Here is a 16,567-nt window from a genome sequence, read left to right on the forward strand (position 1 = left end):
GCCATTCTCCTGCCTCAGCCTCCCGAGTAGCTGGGACAACAGGTGCCCACCACCTCGCCTGGCTAGTTTTTTTTTTTTGTATTTTTTAGTAGAGACGGGGTTTCACCATGTTAGCCAGGATGGTCTCAATCTCCTGACCTTGTGATCCGCCCGCCTCGGCCTCCCAAAGTGCTGGGATTATAGGCTTGAGCCACCGCGCCCGGCCGGGAAAGGGCTCTTAAGATCCAGTGGTGAAACCCAATAATCCCAACCAGCAACTAGCCTGCTTGGACCACTGGGGCAGACAGCAATCTCTTAAGGTAAGACCCTGAGGTCCACAAAAGTAGAAATCTCATTTTCCACTTTATCTCCTGTGTCTAGCATCACAACTAGCACATAGCAGGTGCTCAATAAATACTTGTCAAATAAAATGAACAAACACTACGAGCATGGCTTAATGGTATTGAAGGAAGAAGAGCTCAGGGAAGAGCTCTCTCACGGTAGGTAAGAGGACCCATCCTTCAGAAGATTCTTTTATTAAAACTGGGTAACATCAATAAGGGGACAGTACAAAAAAAATTTTGGTCCATGAAAAAAACATAATTCCGTTAATAAAAACAGTTATCAACAGGGACACTATGGGAAGTACTGAGCTTCCTTCTCATGGTTCCAGCCAGGAGGCGGGCCAGGGCTCAGCTGCCCCAAGGTTGTCCAGTGTCAACCTTTCAAGGGAGGGAAAATGGCAGGAAGGGGAAGATGGGGAGAAAACTCTGCTGTCCCCAGTGTAGAACAGGCAGGGATTTGAGGGTGGGGGTGTGCTCGCAGGAGCCTGAGGAGGGGGTGGGGAAGCAGGGGCTTTGTCAGTTCTGTGGGTTTAGAGCCCATGCTGAACGGAATTCCCCCTCTGTGCCCAGCTGTCTCCCACCCTTGCTGTGTTGAGTCTGCGAGCCTGGGATATGCTAACTCGGGGGTAATACAACCTGGAAGAATGTGAGGCTCTCCTGGAAAGATGCAAAAACCATCTCAGTTCCAAGGGGCCAAGATCACAAGGTCCTGCTGCTACCTGAGGGGTCTGAAGCTTTGAGGGCAGGGGCTGGGGAGTCACAATCCTGTGAGGCAGGGAGAGGGAAGAGTCACAAACCCAACTCAGCGCTATTCTCCAGCCCTAGGCGCTTTCACTCCTCAGTGCCCTAGAAGTCACCAGTAGGTGTCAACTGGGCAGACAAGGGACAGGAAGACAGGGATGGCCCAGGGCTTTTTACCCGTTTGGTTTTAGGCCTGTTTCTCCATTAAGGAATGGGGAGGCAGGGTGGAGTGAATGAATCACATCTCCAAACAACAGCAGGAAGGAACAGCCTCTGCTGGCAATGACAGTTCCCCAGATGAGATCCCTGGGGCTCTGAAAGGGAAAGGCAAGATTTCCCCACCCAAATGCCCGGGGTTAGGGCAGATCTGAGGGAATTACAAAGGGCAGCCACAGGGAGTGTCTAGGAGAGAGCAACAGTTAAAGAACAAACTCCAATACTGATGTGGACCCACTAAGGACTGAGAGAAGCACTGAGAGAGCAGGCCAACCCAGAGGGCTGGGGACTGACCTGGGGCTCAGTGGAGCCCAAGAACCAGGGTTTCTTTAGTGCTATGGGGCAACATGTGAAGGGAGAGTTTGTTCCAAACCTGTGGAGGGAAGGAAGGAAATTGGATTCTGTTATCAGGAGAGCCAAGATCAACTAGCTTATAGAGTGCCCCCAGGCCTGAGTCTTGGAGAAGGAGCTAAAGCTCCCAACTCCTGGGTCTCTGAAGGGCAGGATCAGTGTAGTTGGTCCCCTTAAAGACCACCTGGCCTTAGGCCCAATCCATTCCAAGCACTCATTACCACTACAGGTTCTCTCTCTAACACTATCTAGAGGTCCTATGTAGACCAGGGGAGGGTAGAGGCACATGGGAACTTTGTGGGTCAAAGGGAAGCTGGGAGTGGGAAGGGATGGGGTGCAAGAAGAGGGTAACAGGTGTCTTATGAGACAGAAATGTGAGACCCTCTTCATTCTGGTGTTGTCCTTGAACCAACAGCATCCCCTGGAACGCCCCAAGCAAGACCAAGGCAGGTGCTATGAGGCAGGCAGCACAGGGCCCAAATCGAGAATTGGTGCAGCCGAATCAGGGCTGTGGGAGACGCCCTATGTATTCCGGATTCCCAGGGCTTGCTCTAATTCTTGTCGTCTCTGCTGCACCTAAGGAGAAAATAGTGAAGGGAGTAGAAGATGAGACAAACCAGAAGTTTGTATCTAACACCACTGACCCCTATCAGGGGTGAAAACCCTGTACCTTTTATCAATTTCCTCATGCACCCCACGTACTTACCTTGGAGTAGAAGTATCGGCACACAGCCTCCTGAGCCCAGGGCTGGAAGTAGAACTCAGCTCGGCGCTCCTCCTCTGGGTTACCCACCACATCAGTCATTGTCTGAGGGAGATGCAGGGAGGGGGAAGAGAGAGGAGAAAAGGCTTGTTTCCTTCCTTCACACCCATTACTGGGTAAATTGTATCCTCCACCAAAATGCTGAAGTCTAACCCCCTAGTACCTGTGAATGTGACCTTATTTGGAAACAGGGTCTCTGCAGATGATGAAGTTAAGATGAGGTCACTAGGGTACCCCTAATATGACTGGTAGGTTCCCTTATAAAGAGGGGAAATTTGGACACGGAGACAGACACGTACAGAAGGAAGACGTTAAGTCACACAGAGACCACTACCTACAAGCCAAGGAACACCTGCGGTACCAGAAGCTGAGATGCACAGAACAGTCTCCCTCCCAGCTCACGGAAGGAAGCAGCACTGCCCACACTAATTTTGGACTTCCAGCCTCCACAACTGAGAGACAAACCTGTTGTTTAAAACTGCCCAGTTTGTGGTAGTTTGTGGTAGTTTGCTACAGCAGCCTCAGCAAACTGATAAAACACCCAGTCACCTCTGCAATCAACAAGTCATTGCCTTGTTCCGGGATCTTTCCTGGCATCCCTTTTCTCTTGCTCCTCTGCTCAGCCTCTCTAACTAGTCACAGTCAGCACAGGAGGGGTGAGAACTGATGGGTTCATACTCTGTGCCCATTCCTATCTACTAGACTGAGCTTACTGTGCTCCCCTTTCTGAGAAATGTCTTCAAATCCCAAATTTTCCATGAAGCCTTCCCCAGAGATTCTAGTTTCACTGATCTCCCTTCTCTGAATTACCTTATTGATCCTGGTCAGTCTGATAATGTCTTTTTTTTTTTTTTTTTTTTGAGATGGAGGCTTACTCTGTCAGCCAGGCTGGAGTGCAGTGGCGCGATCTTGGCTCACTGCAGCCTCTGTCTCCCGGGTTCAAGCGATTCTCCTGCCTCAGCCTCCTGGGTAACTGGGATTATAGGCACCCGCCACCATGTCTGGCTGATTTTTGTATTTTAGTAGAGATGGGGTTTCACTGTGTTGGCCAGGCTAGTCTCAAACTCCTGACCCCAGGTGATCTGCCCTCCTCAGCCTCCCAAAGTCCTGGGATTACAGGCGTGAGCCACCATGCCTGGCCTGATAATGTCTTATATGGTTTACTACTTTGTATCACACTAGCCTAGTTTCCTTTTTTTTGAGACAGATTCTTGCTCTGTCACCCAGGCTGGAGTGCAGCGGCACGATCTTGACTCACTGCAACCTCTGCTTCCTGGGTTCAAGTGATTCTCCTGCCTCAGCCTCCCAAGTAGCTGGGATTACAGGTGCACACCACCACGCCCGGCTAAATTTTTGAATTTTTAGTGGAGACGGGGTTTCACCATGTTGGCCAGGCTGGTCTCAAACTCCTGACTTCAAGCGTTCTGTCGGCCTCAGCCTCCCAAAGTGCTGGGATTATAGGTGTGAGTCACCGTGCCCGGCTATACTAGCCTAGTTTCTTCAGACAGAACGTAGGCTGCTTTGAAAGCAGAGATCAGGTCTTCCACTCTGTATCCCTGACAAGATGAAGCACAGTGACAGATAAAGTAAGTACTAAATCAACACGTGATGGGTCTGCCCCCCATTTCCCTGCTTAATTGCAAAATGGACCCTGGAACATGCTAAAGAAAAATCTGGCCCCTCACTCCTTCCTCTGGGTCTTCTACCAGCTGCTACATAAATAAAGCAGGTGTGTGCCTCACTGACCTAAGTCCCTTCAGACCTCTCCTAGGTTCTTTACCTTGAGGTCCCTGCACTGGGACTGAAGCCAGTCATTGATGAAACCCTGAGGGTCTCTGGCAAAGCTCAGCATGAACTCCCGCTGAGTCTTCAGCTGGTTGATGGTTTCTATTGTCTCATGGATCTGAAAGGAAGAACGAAGCCCATACCATTTTCAAACTAGAAAAATGAGAAGTTAAATGGCAGGTGGTGCCTGACAACTCCACATGCCACTCCCAACCTAGTCACAGTGCTGCCCACAGCTGGTACCATCATATAGAGTTCCAACTGCTCCGCCCCTTGGCATTCTTTCAGCAGGTAATTTGCCCTTGTTTGTGTCTCTCTGTACACCCCATGTGAGGAAAGTTTTCCTTTTGGTCTCCTCAGTGCCCACTATGGGGCAAAGCTACATGATGAATACTTACTCCACAGCCCAAATGGGTCCAAAAGTGTTCTCAGGAAGAAAAGGACTGGCATATGGGGCTGTCTCATAAGCTCTCATCTCTGGGTTTTGTTCTCAACTCTTTTCTCATTCTACATACTCCTTCTGGCAATTTCTTTGACTTGTATGTCTTCCACTATCACTGACAGGGTAATGAGTCCCCAGTCTGCAGCCCAGAGTCTATTTTCTATACTCCAACCAATCCAACTGCTTAAACTTGACATCTCTAAAATTAAATTCACTACCCTTTCTCCAATACCTGCTCCTCCTCCTCCCCTCTTCCCAGTCATAGTAAATACTACTATCCACCCAAGCTAGAGACCTGGGAGGCATCATAACATTTCCTTCTCATTCACCCCTCACTCTAATCCCAACAGCGGCCAAATTCCTTCAATTCCACTGTGACACCTCTCAAATCTATCTACTTATCTCCACCCTGACTATCGGGACTGTAAATGTAGGGCCTCGACACGTCTCACATGGATTACTGCACCAGCCTCCTAACTGGGCTTCCTGCCTCCAGCCCTGCCCTCTGACAAATTATTCTCCACCTTCCTGCAAGTGATCATTCTACATACAAATAGCATCAGTCCCTCCACTGGTAATGATCTCTCAACACAGTCTTCAGGATGAAACATAAACCAGTCTTCCCTGAATCAAAGTTTCTTCATGATTAGGCATCTGGCTCCCTATCTAGCTTTCCTTCCCAAAACGTCCCATCCCCGGCACTCTATGCTGTATCTAGCACACTAAATGGCTGGTACTTCTTTAAGACACCAGGCTCTCTCTCCTCTCTGGACCTTTACATGCCCCATTCCCTCTTTCTGGAATGTCTTCTGCCTCCTATACCCCCAGCACCACTATCCTTTTTGCCCTTTCATTAACACCTACTTTGTCCTTCAAGATTTCATTAGGGCTGGGCGCGGTGGCTCACAGCTGTGATACCAGCACTTTGGGAGGCCGAAGCGGGTGGATCACCTGAGGTCAAGAGTTCAAGACCAGTCTGACTAATATGGTGAAACCCCGTCTACTAAAAATGCAAAAATTAGCCGGGCGTGGTGGCGGGCACCTGTAGTCCCAGCTACTCAGGAGGCTGAGACAGGAGAATCGCTTGAACCCAGGAGACGGAGGTTGCAGTAAGCCAAGATCTGTCGCACTCCAGCCTGAGCGACAGAGCAAGACTCCATCTCAAAAAAAAAAAAAAAAAAAAAAAGATTTAGTTGGGGCATCAACTCTTCCGGCAAAGCCTCCCTTTTTCCTTCGTGTTCCCAAAGCACTTTTGGCTTTATTTGCAAGGACTGTGTCTAATAATAACAATCCAGATAACAATAATAGTAGCAGAAATTACCATTTGTTGTTTTTTTGTGCCAGATACAGACTCAAGTCTTTACATACACTCCCTCATTTAATTGTCATAGCAACCTGATTAAAATAGGTACTATGCGCTGTGCATGGTGGCTCACGCCTGTAATTCCCAATACTTTGGGAGGTCGAGGCAGGCAGATCACTTGAGGTCAGGAGTTGGGAGACCAGCCTGGCCAACATGGCAAAACCCTGTCTCTACTAAAAATACAAAAATTAGCCATGTGTGAAGGTCGGTGCCTGTAATCCCAGCTACTTGGGAGGCTGAGGCAGGAGAATCGCTTGAACCCAGAAGTGGAGGTTGCCGTGAGGCAGGATTGCACCACTGCACTCCAGCCTGGGCGAGAGAGTGAGACTCCTGAAAAGAAAAAAAAAAAAAAAAAAAAAAAGGTACCATGGTCTCTATTCCACAAATCAGAAACCGAGGCTCAGCGCTATTGAGAGTATCCCCACAATCAGAATTCATTTGAGTCTGGCTCAAACCGGCACCAAGCACAGTACCTGACATATACTGGGTGTCGCCATATTTTGAATGAACACTAAGAATCAAAAGGAGGCCTTGAAGCTGTGATAGGGGCTGGTGGGACCCAACCATCCAGGGCACAGACCCCTACCTTGTTGTCTAGAGTAGCAATCTCCTGTTGGCTGGCAGTGGACAGCAGAAAAGAATTCATCTGGGTCTTCAAGGTGTCATCCACTTCTACATCAATGTCATAACAAGCTGTCTTTTTCTGATCATTCGGGTCAACACTGGACAGGAAACCAAAGAGGCCTGGTAAAGAGCTTGTCCCCTAAGATCTAATTACACAGGGTCAAAAAGATGACCCAGGATGAAGAGAAAAGGGGCTAATTGCAAAAGGGCCCAAGAACTTTTGGGTGTGACAGAAATGTTCTATACGTTATTGTGGCAGCTACGTGGTGTATAGATCTGGCAAAAATCTTCAAACTACACTTTCAATTGGTATAATCTGTTATATATAAATTATACTTCAATAAAGTTGATTTATTTAAAAAGTCAATGGTAAAAATTCAAGCACTACAAAAGGTATCCTGTGAAAAGCAGTTCCTTCCTCTCCAGAGGTAATCACTGCTACAGTCTCCTATATATCTTTCTTCCTTTAAAAAAAATTTTTGGCAGCCAGGCATGGTGGCTCATGCCTGTAATCCCAGCACTTTGGGAGGCCAAGGTGGGCGATCACCTGAGGTCAGGAACATGGTGAACCCCATTTTTACTAAAAATTAGCCAGACGTGGTAGCTCATGCCTGTAATCCCAGCTACTGGGGAAGCTGAGGCAGGAGAATCTCTTGAACCCGGGAGGCAGAGGTTATAGTGAGCCAAGTTCATGCCACTACACTTCAGCCTGGGTGGCAGAGTGAGACGGTCTCAAAAAAAAAAAAAAGGCCGGGCGCGGTGGCTCAAGCCTGTAATCCCAGCACTTTGGGAGGCCGAGACGGGTGGATCACGAGGTCAGGAGATCGAGACCATCCTGGCTAACACGGTGAAACCCCGTCTCTACTAAAAAAATACAAAAAAAAAAAAAAACCTAGCTGGGCGAGGTGGCGGGCGCCTGTGGTCCCAGCTACTCGGGAGGCTGAGGCAGGAGAATGGCGTAAAACCCGGGAGGCGGAGCTTGCAGTGAGCTGAGATCCGGCCACTGCACTCCAGCCCGGGCGACAGAGCAAGACTCCGTCTCAAAAAAAAAAAAAAAATTTGGCGAGCCATGGTGGCTCATGCCTGTAATCCTAACACTTCGGGAGGCTGAAGTAAGAGGACTGCTTGAGCCCACGAGTTTGAGACCAGCCTATACTACACAGTAAGACCCCAGGTTCTACAAAAAATTTCAAAATAATTCCTGGGCTAGGTGGCACATGTCTGTGAGCCCAGCTACTCAGGAGGCTGAAGTGGGAGGATCACTTGAGCCCAGGAGGTCGAGGATGCAGTGAGCCATGATTACACCACTGCATTCCAGCCTGGGCAACAGAGAGAGACTCTGTCTCAAATAATAATAATAATAATAATAATAATAATAATTTTTAAAACTTTTTTGGCCAAGTGTGGTGGCTCACGCCTGTAATCCCAGCACTCTGGGAGGCCAACATGGGCAGATCACTCAAGGCCAGGAATTCAACACCAGTGTGGCCAACATGGTGAAACTCCATCTCTACTAAAAATACAAAAAGTAGCGCATGCCTGTAATTACAACTACTTGGGAGGCTGAGGCACAAGAATTACTTGAACCTGGGAGGCAGTGGTTACAGTAAGTGAAGATCACGCCACTGCATTCCAGTCTGGCAGAGCGAGACTCTATATATGTTTAAACAAACGAAGCTGTTTTTTTTTTTTTTAAAAGATGGAGTCTCGCTCTGTTGCCCAGGCTGGAGTGCAGTGGCGCAATCTCGGCTCACTGCAACCTCTGCCTCCCAGGTTCAAGCGATTCTCCTTCCTCAGCCTCCCAAGTAGCTGGGACTACAGGTGCCTACCACCACACCCACCTAATTTTTGTATTTTTAGTAGAGATGAGGTTTCACCATATTGGCCAGACTGGTCTTGAACTCCCGACCTTGTGATCCGCCCGCCTTGGCCTCCTGAAGTGCTGGGATTACAGACGTGAGCCACTGCACCTGACCAAACGAACCTTTTTTCATTGTTTCAGAGACAGGATTTTGCTATGTTGCCCAGGCCAGACTCGAACTCCAGGACTCAAATATCTACCCACCTCAGCCTCTGGAGTAGCTGGGTCTACAGGAACGTGCCACTGTGCCTGGCTTTCTCCCTTTTAAACTAAAATTGACCCCAAAAATAAAGTCAAACACAAAATTAAAAGTGGTCTAACTTTAAGCATAGGAATACAGGACAGACCAACTTCTACTGACCTAATTTATAGGTCGAGGAGTTACTACTGCGTAAGTCATGGTTCAGGGTCTTATCTTTCTTCTTTTTTTCCCCCTCCCTCTCTGTCATCTTGTAGGTTCAGGGTCAAAAGAAAAAAAAAAGCCCACCAGGCATGGTGGCTCATGCCTGTAATCCCAGCACTTTGGGAGGCTGAGGCGGGTGGATCACGGGGTTAGGAGATCGAGACCATCCTGGCCAACATTGTGAAACGCCATCTCTACTAAAATACAAAAAATCAGCTGGGTGTACTGGCATCCTGTAATCCCAGCTACTCAGGAGGCTGAGGCAGGAGAATCGCTTGAACCCAGGAGGTAGAGGTTGCAGTGAGCCGAGATTGTGCCGCTGCACTCCAGCCTGGCGACAGAGTGAGATTCTGTCTCAAAAAAAAAAAAAAAAGAAAAGAAAAGAAAAAAAAGAAAAGTCCTTACTGGAATTAATATGGAATAAAGGAAGAAAGGCAAAGAGACTATATCCAACTACAGATACATGCTTCTTTGAGAAGGAACTTTTCTTCACTTCCTATCTGCCTAGAGATGCCTTGCTCTCCATCTTCTAAACAAAAAAGTGAATAGAAGTAATGGAATTGGAGGCTCAGAATAGAATGCTGTACCATCCAGAGAAAAGATGGCCACTGAGCTCTTCCATCAGTGAAGAGCTGGTAAATGTTTAACAACTGATCTTCCAAAGGAGAGCAGGAGGAAGTGCCCAGATATGTGGCATTTGCTGATCTTTGGCCTTTAAATAATCTGATTTCAGCCGGGCGCAGTGGCTGACACCTGTAATCTCAGCACTTTGGGAGGCCAAGGCGGGCAGATCACCTGAGGTCAGGAGTTTGACATCAGCCTGGCAAACATGGTGAAATCCCGTCACTACTAAAAATATAAAAAAATTAGGTGGGCATGGTGGCAGGTGTCTGTAATCCCAGCTACATGGGAGGCTGGGGTAGGAGAATCGCTTGAACTCGGGAGGTGGAGGTTTCAGTGAGCCAAGATCATGACACTGCACACCAGCCTGGGCAACAAGAGTGAAACTCCATCTCAAAACAAAACAAAACAAAACAAAAGGCTGGGCACGGCGGCTCACGCCTGTAATCCCAGCACTTTGGGAGGCCAAGGCGGGCGGATCACCCGAGGTCAGGAATTCAAGACCAGCCTGACCAACATGAAGAAACCCCGTCTCTACTAAAAATACAAAATTAGCCAGGCATGGTGACACATGCCTGTAATCCCAGCTATGTGGGAGGCTGCGGCAGGAGAATCACTTGAACCCAGTAAGCAGAGGTTGCAGTGAGCCAAGATTGCGCCACTGCATTCCAGCATAGGTAACAAGAATGAAACTTCATCTCAAAAAACAAAAAAATTCTGATTTCAAGCTACCAACATTACATTACTGTTCATGGGAAGAGATGCACAATAACACATAAGCACATCATTATATTATATTTCCACCAGATGTATACAACAGGCAAAAATAACCTCAAGAGCACAAATACAATAAAATGAAATAATGAAGAAGTAATACATTTTGAGTATATGTTACCCACTTTTAGTCTAATATATTTAATTATAAGTTTATGTAATTTAATTGTAAGTAACAGCTGTGTTTAACAACCTGTTTGCAAAATTCCTGAAAATTTGACAACTGGCTTGCGCAAACTGGTACAAGGCAGCTCCGGCACAGCACTGCCTCCCACACACAGGCCTACCTGATGACATGATTAATGATGATAGGTTCTGGTGGCATAAGCAAGGCATGGAGCCGCTGAGGGATCTCTGAAAACTTCATACGCTGAGACTCAAAGATCTATAGCAAAGGAGAGAAGCACGAGGTTAGCATTTTGAGTGTAGCTAGTGTTCTAATGGATTCTAGCAAAAGAATGGGTCCATTACTTACCTGCTGCAAGTACTTGTCACAGATGACAAACTCCCGCTCATGAGGGTCCTGGAGCTTATGTGTCTTAATATATTGCCACAGTGCTTGGATGATCACTGGACGAGTCTGGGTGTGGATGCCCAAGAGCCGAGCTAGGCGGGGGTCTAATTTAAACTGGGGAGGCTGCAGGGAACCAAAGGGTATAGGGGACGAAGCTAGTTAGCTGGGTCTATATGCAGCAATACATTCAAGCTATTCAACAACAATGTAGTGCTTTTTCTGGGACAGAAAAATTCTAGGAAGAACTCAGAGATGACTAAGACTCTATCTCTGTGACAAAGTGGCAAATTATTCACAACTAGACATAAACCCTTTAAAGTGAGCCCGCTGACAGGATATGGCTGTGAAAGCTGGACCCCCTCACACCACCACAGAATACCTGGTAATCCAGCATCAGTAGGACAGTACACCGTACATTCACGTCTCCCGGCCGCTTCACCTGAAAGCCATCGGTCTCCTGGGTAGTGGCGGTCCTGTGCCACTACAGAGAGGAAGATGTCAGGGGGTGCTCTCCCAGAGGAAGAGCTGGGGTGGGAGGGAAGAGCTTCTGTAATGACTGAATATTCAACTTTGATTACTGAGGCTACTGGAGAAGAGCAATAGCATGAGGCATTTTAAAAAACTGCATATGGCTCTGGGATTACTGTCTGTGTATAAGTAGATTAACCTTTTAATTCTGTTTGTGGCTGCATTTAAATAAACCTGAATGTCCGGTGATAATTCTATCCACAAAATGGATAATACACATGTGAACAGTAACATAACATAGCTATCATTTACTGAGTACTTAACTACGTGTGAGAGTATTCTAAGACATTTGCCTGGATTATCTCACTTCCCAAACATCTCTACAAGGTAGGTACAATTATACTTATTTTACAGGTGAGAAAACGAATGCTCAGCAGAATAGAGTAACTTGCCTAGGTCAAACAGCCAGTAAGTGGCAGAGCCACCATTTGAGCTCTGGCGTGTTTGATTCTACAGTCCACATTCTTAGTCACTATACTCTACTGCTATAAAATTAAATTAATATATTTACAAGTTTCTATTGATTCTATGACTTACTTCCCTTATTAGATGGTAAAGACCTTCCCATGTCTCTTAGTAGTTGAGGTTAAGGGGCTGCAGCTACACTGGCAAAGAAAGGAGCAGGTTAAGTTCACTTGGAGTGCTGGCTGGACTGTCATTCTGGTTTTGCCTGTATCCCAAAGAATACTGTTGCTAACATGGGCTTCAAAATGGTGTGCAATCAGGCATCATAATAAAGGATTTTTGCTGAATTGGAATGTAAATGTAAATGGAGCACAGACCAAGAGGAAGTCCCAGATCTATAATGGTAACTTTGGCAAGTACTAGTACCCTATCAGTCAATCCCTCTAATTACAGCAACTGCTACCAGTAAAAAGTATGATTGGTGCATGGATAACTACATCTCACCATTATTAACAAGCAAGACGCAGAGATGGCATGGCACATACAAGAGGCCACCAGTAGACTTTCCCTTGAAAGAGGCGGCAGTGACCAGGACAGTAACATTAAAAAGATGGGACAAGTTAGATTACAAGAGCCCTTGGTCCTAACTAAACATGCTAGTGCCATCTAGAGGTCAACGTGCAAACTGTACACCTGGAGTGGTACTGTGTACACCTAGAATGACCACTTTATACCTCCCCCTCTCCTTAGACATTAAAACATGGCTCCCAAGTCCATCATCCTCCAATCAGAGTCAAAACCTAGAAGGCAGAACTACTCACTTCTACCAGATGGTTGTCTGGCCCATACAGGTCTTTGTCCAGTTCAATCACCAAGGACTTAAAAAAGGAAGAGAACTTCCTCTTTTGTTTAGTGGCATCATATTTGGACAAGGCTGACTAGAGGAGAGAAAAGAAAAATCATGTTACAAAAGGCCAGAAGGAACTTCCCAAGACAAAATCCTATGAAAAAGGAACCCCAACACAATGAGAAAAAACTCAAAAATATTTTCTGAATATCTCTTAGGAGAGATAGGCAAAGTAGGCAGCTGCAGGTATTAAACCAGTCATGGTAACAACAGAACCCTGAAGAAGCAGCCTAAAACACATACAGGGTCACTGTTTTACCCACCTCATTTGCCCAAGGGAAATGAGGCAAGTTAAGCAAACCATTGCATATAACTAAGCGAGTTTGAGCAGAGAAAAGTCTGACTCTAGAGGGGAAATGAATCACAGGCAATAAGCAGCCAGAACAAAAACAGCTTTATTTGGACAGAATGACACCACCAGCAGATGGACCGGACCTATATAGAGAAGGAGGCTCTGACACTGAGCCCTGGTTCTCCTGCAAAAGTGCATTCCAATTAGCTTGCCTGCGAGCAGCTAAAAATAGAGCAAGAGAATGTAAGGGAATGAGAGAGAGGTGAGCTTCCCCGAGGAGCTTCTGGGTTGGGAAGTTTGGGGGCTATCACCTGTCAGCTGATGCTCCCCAGGAAGCAACAAAGAGCCTGTCAAGAGAAATCTATCCTACTTAAACTATGGGGTGCCTCCAATGAAAGTTGAGAAGATGGAGATACCACAAGAACTCAGAGAGGAAACATGGCCTCAAATTAAGCGCAAACTCGACTAAAAACAAAACAAAACAAAAACTAAATAATCTACAGATACGGCTAAATCCAATGGCCAGCAGCACCAAGAGGAGGGTAAACCACAAATCAGATCCCAGGACAATAAGGTTCTCCATATGACACCAGTGAGGATCAAAGGTGTGGGGGCAAACACAAAGGACCATTGTCTTTCAGTGCAGGGAACAGCGTCCCTCTCCCTACTGGTCCCAAAAGGAGCTGTGAGCACCAGTTAGGCTTCCTGCTGACCAGACAACACTGTTCATTCCCGGCAGCTCCCACCCTAGACGCCAACCACTGTGGACCTTGAACTCACATCCTCCAGGAGCCGTCCTTCTACCCGAAGCTCCCAGGAAGCCACCGTCCCTTCCCCATCCTCGGCATCTGACTTAGCCGGATTGAAAGTGTTAGAAATGAAAATTCGCAGCTTCCGTTTTTGCTGAGGAAGGCAGAAACAGGATTGATCGTGGGGCTTCAGTGGTCTGATGTTGAAGACAAGAGTCTCCCCAAACCCCGAAATTACTTCTAACAGACTGGCTTACTGTCTACCCAGTCCCTTGGGTGGGTGGATGAAGATTCCATTTAGAAGAGGAGTACCGGCCATCAGCCTAAGTACAAGTGCATACAGTGGGATGCCAGGTGGACAAAGTCATGCAAGGTGGCAGGTTCCCAAGGTAGCAGAGCAGTTACAGCAAAAACATGGACAAGGGTATATTTGTAGTGCAAGAGACATCAAGAGCCCCTCCCCCTTTGCCATTCTGTTCTTATCCTCCTAATGTAATTCTCGGTTTGTAGGCGGAAGGGAGAGATGCAATTTAAATGCCAAGGAGAGTTGTGCTGTGCCTTTGATTTCTCATCCTAAGCCTGCTGAAGGTTCCTGGGTCCTCTCCTTTGGCTCTCTGCTTAGTAATTTCCTGTGTTACCTTGATGGGACGTTTCAAGGCCTCTTGGATATCTAGTCGTTTCCTCATGATAGTCTGGTCCAGTTTCCTTTCAAAAGCCAAGAGATCCATATAGGCCTGGGATTCTGGTACCAGTTCACGAATCTTAGGAACAGAAAAATTAATTGAAATCTAGGATGATTCATCTCTATACTCAAACTCACTACACTTTCCAGAAGACAGACAGCCTGGACTCACCCTTTGAGGTAGAATTTTGTCAGCCATCTTCTTTTTCTTTGCACTGTTGGGAATAAATACTATTATCAGGTTGGGACAGAACTAGTCAGAACGTGAAAATAAGCTGTCAGCATGTCCATTTATAGTAATGTGAAGGGATTGCAAAGCTTCTCTCAAATCAAAGAACTACCACCACCACCACCACCAAGCATTCTCAATCATCCTGTAGCACCATCTGCTGACACAGCACCACCACTTCTTGGTTCAGGTAATCCCACCACCTGTGTACTCCCAGGCTCCCTCCCTCCCTCTGCCCCAGGATCATCTTACTTGTGGTTTCGATTTTGGACAGCCTGCTGCTGGACCTGCTGGATCTGCTGAGGGGCAGGTCTCTTGCGGGACTGATCCATCCCTGACTGGGCCAGGCCAGGTCGGACTGAAGGGTTCCCCCCATAGCCAGGGGGTCCCATGGAAGGTCCCTGAGGTGTCATTCGGCTGCCTGGCAACATACCTGGTCTCTACAGAGGGGAGAGGACCCAGAGATGTCATGGTTTCACCTGCTAAACCCCACCAAGAAAGAAAAGCAGGGAACGCCTGAGTTCTTTGAATGAAGTAAGGTTTACGGATGGAATGGAGAACAATGAGACGAGAACCCTCTGCTCCAGCAGTGACTCCACAGAAAAATAAGAGTCCAAAAGCTAAGCGAGAGCCTGATTATACTCAAATTATCGGTCTATTTTGGATCGGACACATCGGACATCGCTAGTTCCACATTTACTCTGCTAGCTACTATCTCTTTAGAAGCTGACCTCAATTTGTCAACTACACGTTCTGTGTTCCTCTGATCACTGGAGCTGCTCAAGCCCCTCTGCACTCCGGCCCTCGTATAGGTATCCCTGGACCCACTTCACCCACCCTGGTTCTCTACCGACTCCCCACGGAAACAATGCCCCTAGGAGCAGGTGTGGACGCCAACTGCCTCCCCCTCTCTTCCTGCGCACTGCCTCCCCCAACCCCCACCTAGAGCCCGAACCCCTCCCAAGGGAGTCCCTCCTACTTCTCCCCCCACCCCTGTCACTCCCACGTCCCCGCTCGGCCCCGCCCCCGGCCCGCGCGTCCCTCCTCCTGCCCCACTCACCGGATAGGCCGCTCCGGGCATCGGGGAGCGGTACAGCCCTTGACCCGGAGCCGGGCCCATTCGCACGGGAGGCCCGGGAGTTCCGCCCGGGCCCAGGGCAGCAGCCGCGCCCGCCCCTCCTGAGGCTCCGGCGCCGCCGCTCGGAGCCACAGACTGGAAACCCGCCCGGGCCGCCATCTTCCCGGAGCCGCCGATGCAGCTGCACAAAGAACCGGAACCGGAACTCCCCCCGCCCCCCGAGCGCCCCCCGAGCGCCCGCCTGTTCCCCCGGCCGGCTGGCCGGCACGGGAGGCTCAGGGCAGCGAGACTGTCGCCTAGAGAGGAGCGACTAGCGGAAAAGGCGTGCTGGCCACGCCCTCCCGCCTTCACGGGCCTGGAGGGAAAACCATAGAGAAGAACTCTGGGATAGAGAGGCCCTGTGAGCGGGCGTCCCCAGGCCGACGGGAGGTAGACAAGGACCTGGAAAAGGGGACGGACCACAGCCTCAGCCCCAGTCTCAACCCCGACTCGAGCCCGCTGATGAAGAGGTGCTTGGAGTAATAGCTTCATCTTGGCGCATGGCATTAACTTCCCAAAATGCTTTGATTACTTTTCGTTTCATTTTCTTACTGCTATAACTATCGGGCTGAGGAGGAAAACACAGTTTATTCCATTTTCCAAACGGGAACGCTGAACTCACAGGTGAACGACTTGGCAAAGGTCAACCAGCAAGTTAGCCATAAAGCCGAAGCCAAGATTCCAGATCTTCTTGCTCATAGCCCGGGACTCATTCCACAGATAAAGTGCCTCAAAAACTTCCTCACGTGGGAACTTCAACCTAACTTTGTCTCCGACCTAACCTGCTTCCGGATTATTATTATTATTATTATTGAGATGAGGTCTGTCTTTATCACAGTGGCACCATCTCAGCTCACTGCAACCTCCGCCTCCCAAG

At 48.1% G+C, this 16,567-nt stretch overlaps 1 protein-coding gene across 3 annotated transcripts; it reads right to left on the reverse strand.

Moving 5' to 3' along the window:
* Positions 1 to 434: 434 nt before the first annotated feature.
* On the reverse strand, positions 435 to 16,202 carry SMARCD1 (SWI/SNF related, matrix associated, actin dependent regulator of chromatin, subfamily d, member 1). 3 transcript variants are annotated; one of them, XM_033222129.1, is made up of 13 exons: positions 15,634 to 16,202; positions 14,826 to 15,013; positions 14,517 to 14,559; positions 14,301 to 14,423; positions 13,694 to 13,816; positions 12,536 to 12,652; positions 11,161 to 11,262; positions 10,743 to 10,904; positions 10,555 to 10,652; positions 6,571 to 6,706; positions 4,175 to 4,297; positions 2,338 to 2,439; positions 485 to 2,207 (listed from the first exon to the last, which is right to left on the reverse strand). In XM_033222129.1, the coding sequence occupies exons 1-13, from the start codon at positions 16,195 to 16,197 to the stop codon at positions 2,154 to 2,156; spliced, it is 1,935 nt and encodes a 644-aa protein (XP_033078020.1). In that variant the 5' UTR covers positions 16,198 to 16,202; the 3' UTR covers positions 485 to 2,153. The 3 variants fall into 3 exon arrangements, with proteins under 3 accessions (XP_033078021.1, XP_033078020.1, XP_033078022.1); XM_033222130.1 differs by lacking the exon at positions 13,694 to 13,816 and having other exon boundaries at positions 435 to 2,207; XM_033222131.1 differs by lacking the exon at positions 4,175 to 4,297 and having other exon boundaries at positions 497 to 2,207.
* Positions 16,203 to 16,567: the final 365 nt, after the last annotated feature.

This window comes from Trachypithecus francoisi, unplaced genomic scaffold, assembly GCF_009764315.1.
Source record: "Trachypithecus francoisi isolate TF-2019V2 unplaced genomic scaffold, Tfra_2.0 Lachesis_group11, whole genome shotgun sequence".
NCBI lineage: Eukaryota > Metazoa > Chordata > Mammalia > Primates > Cercopithecidae > Trachypithecus > Trachypithecus francoisi.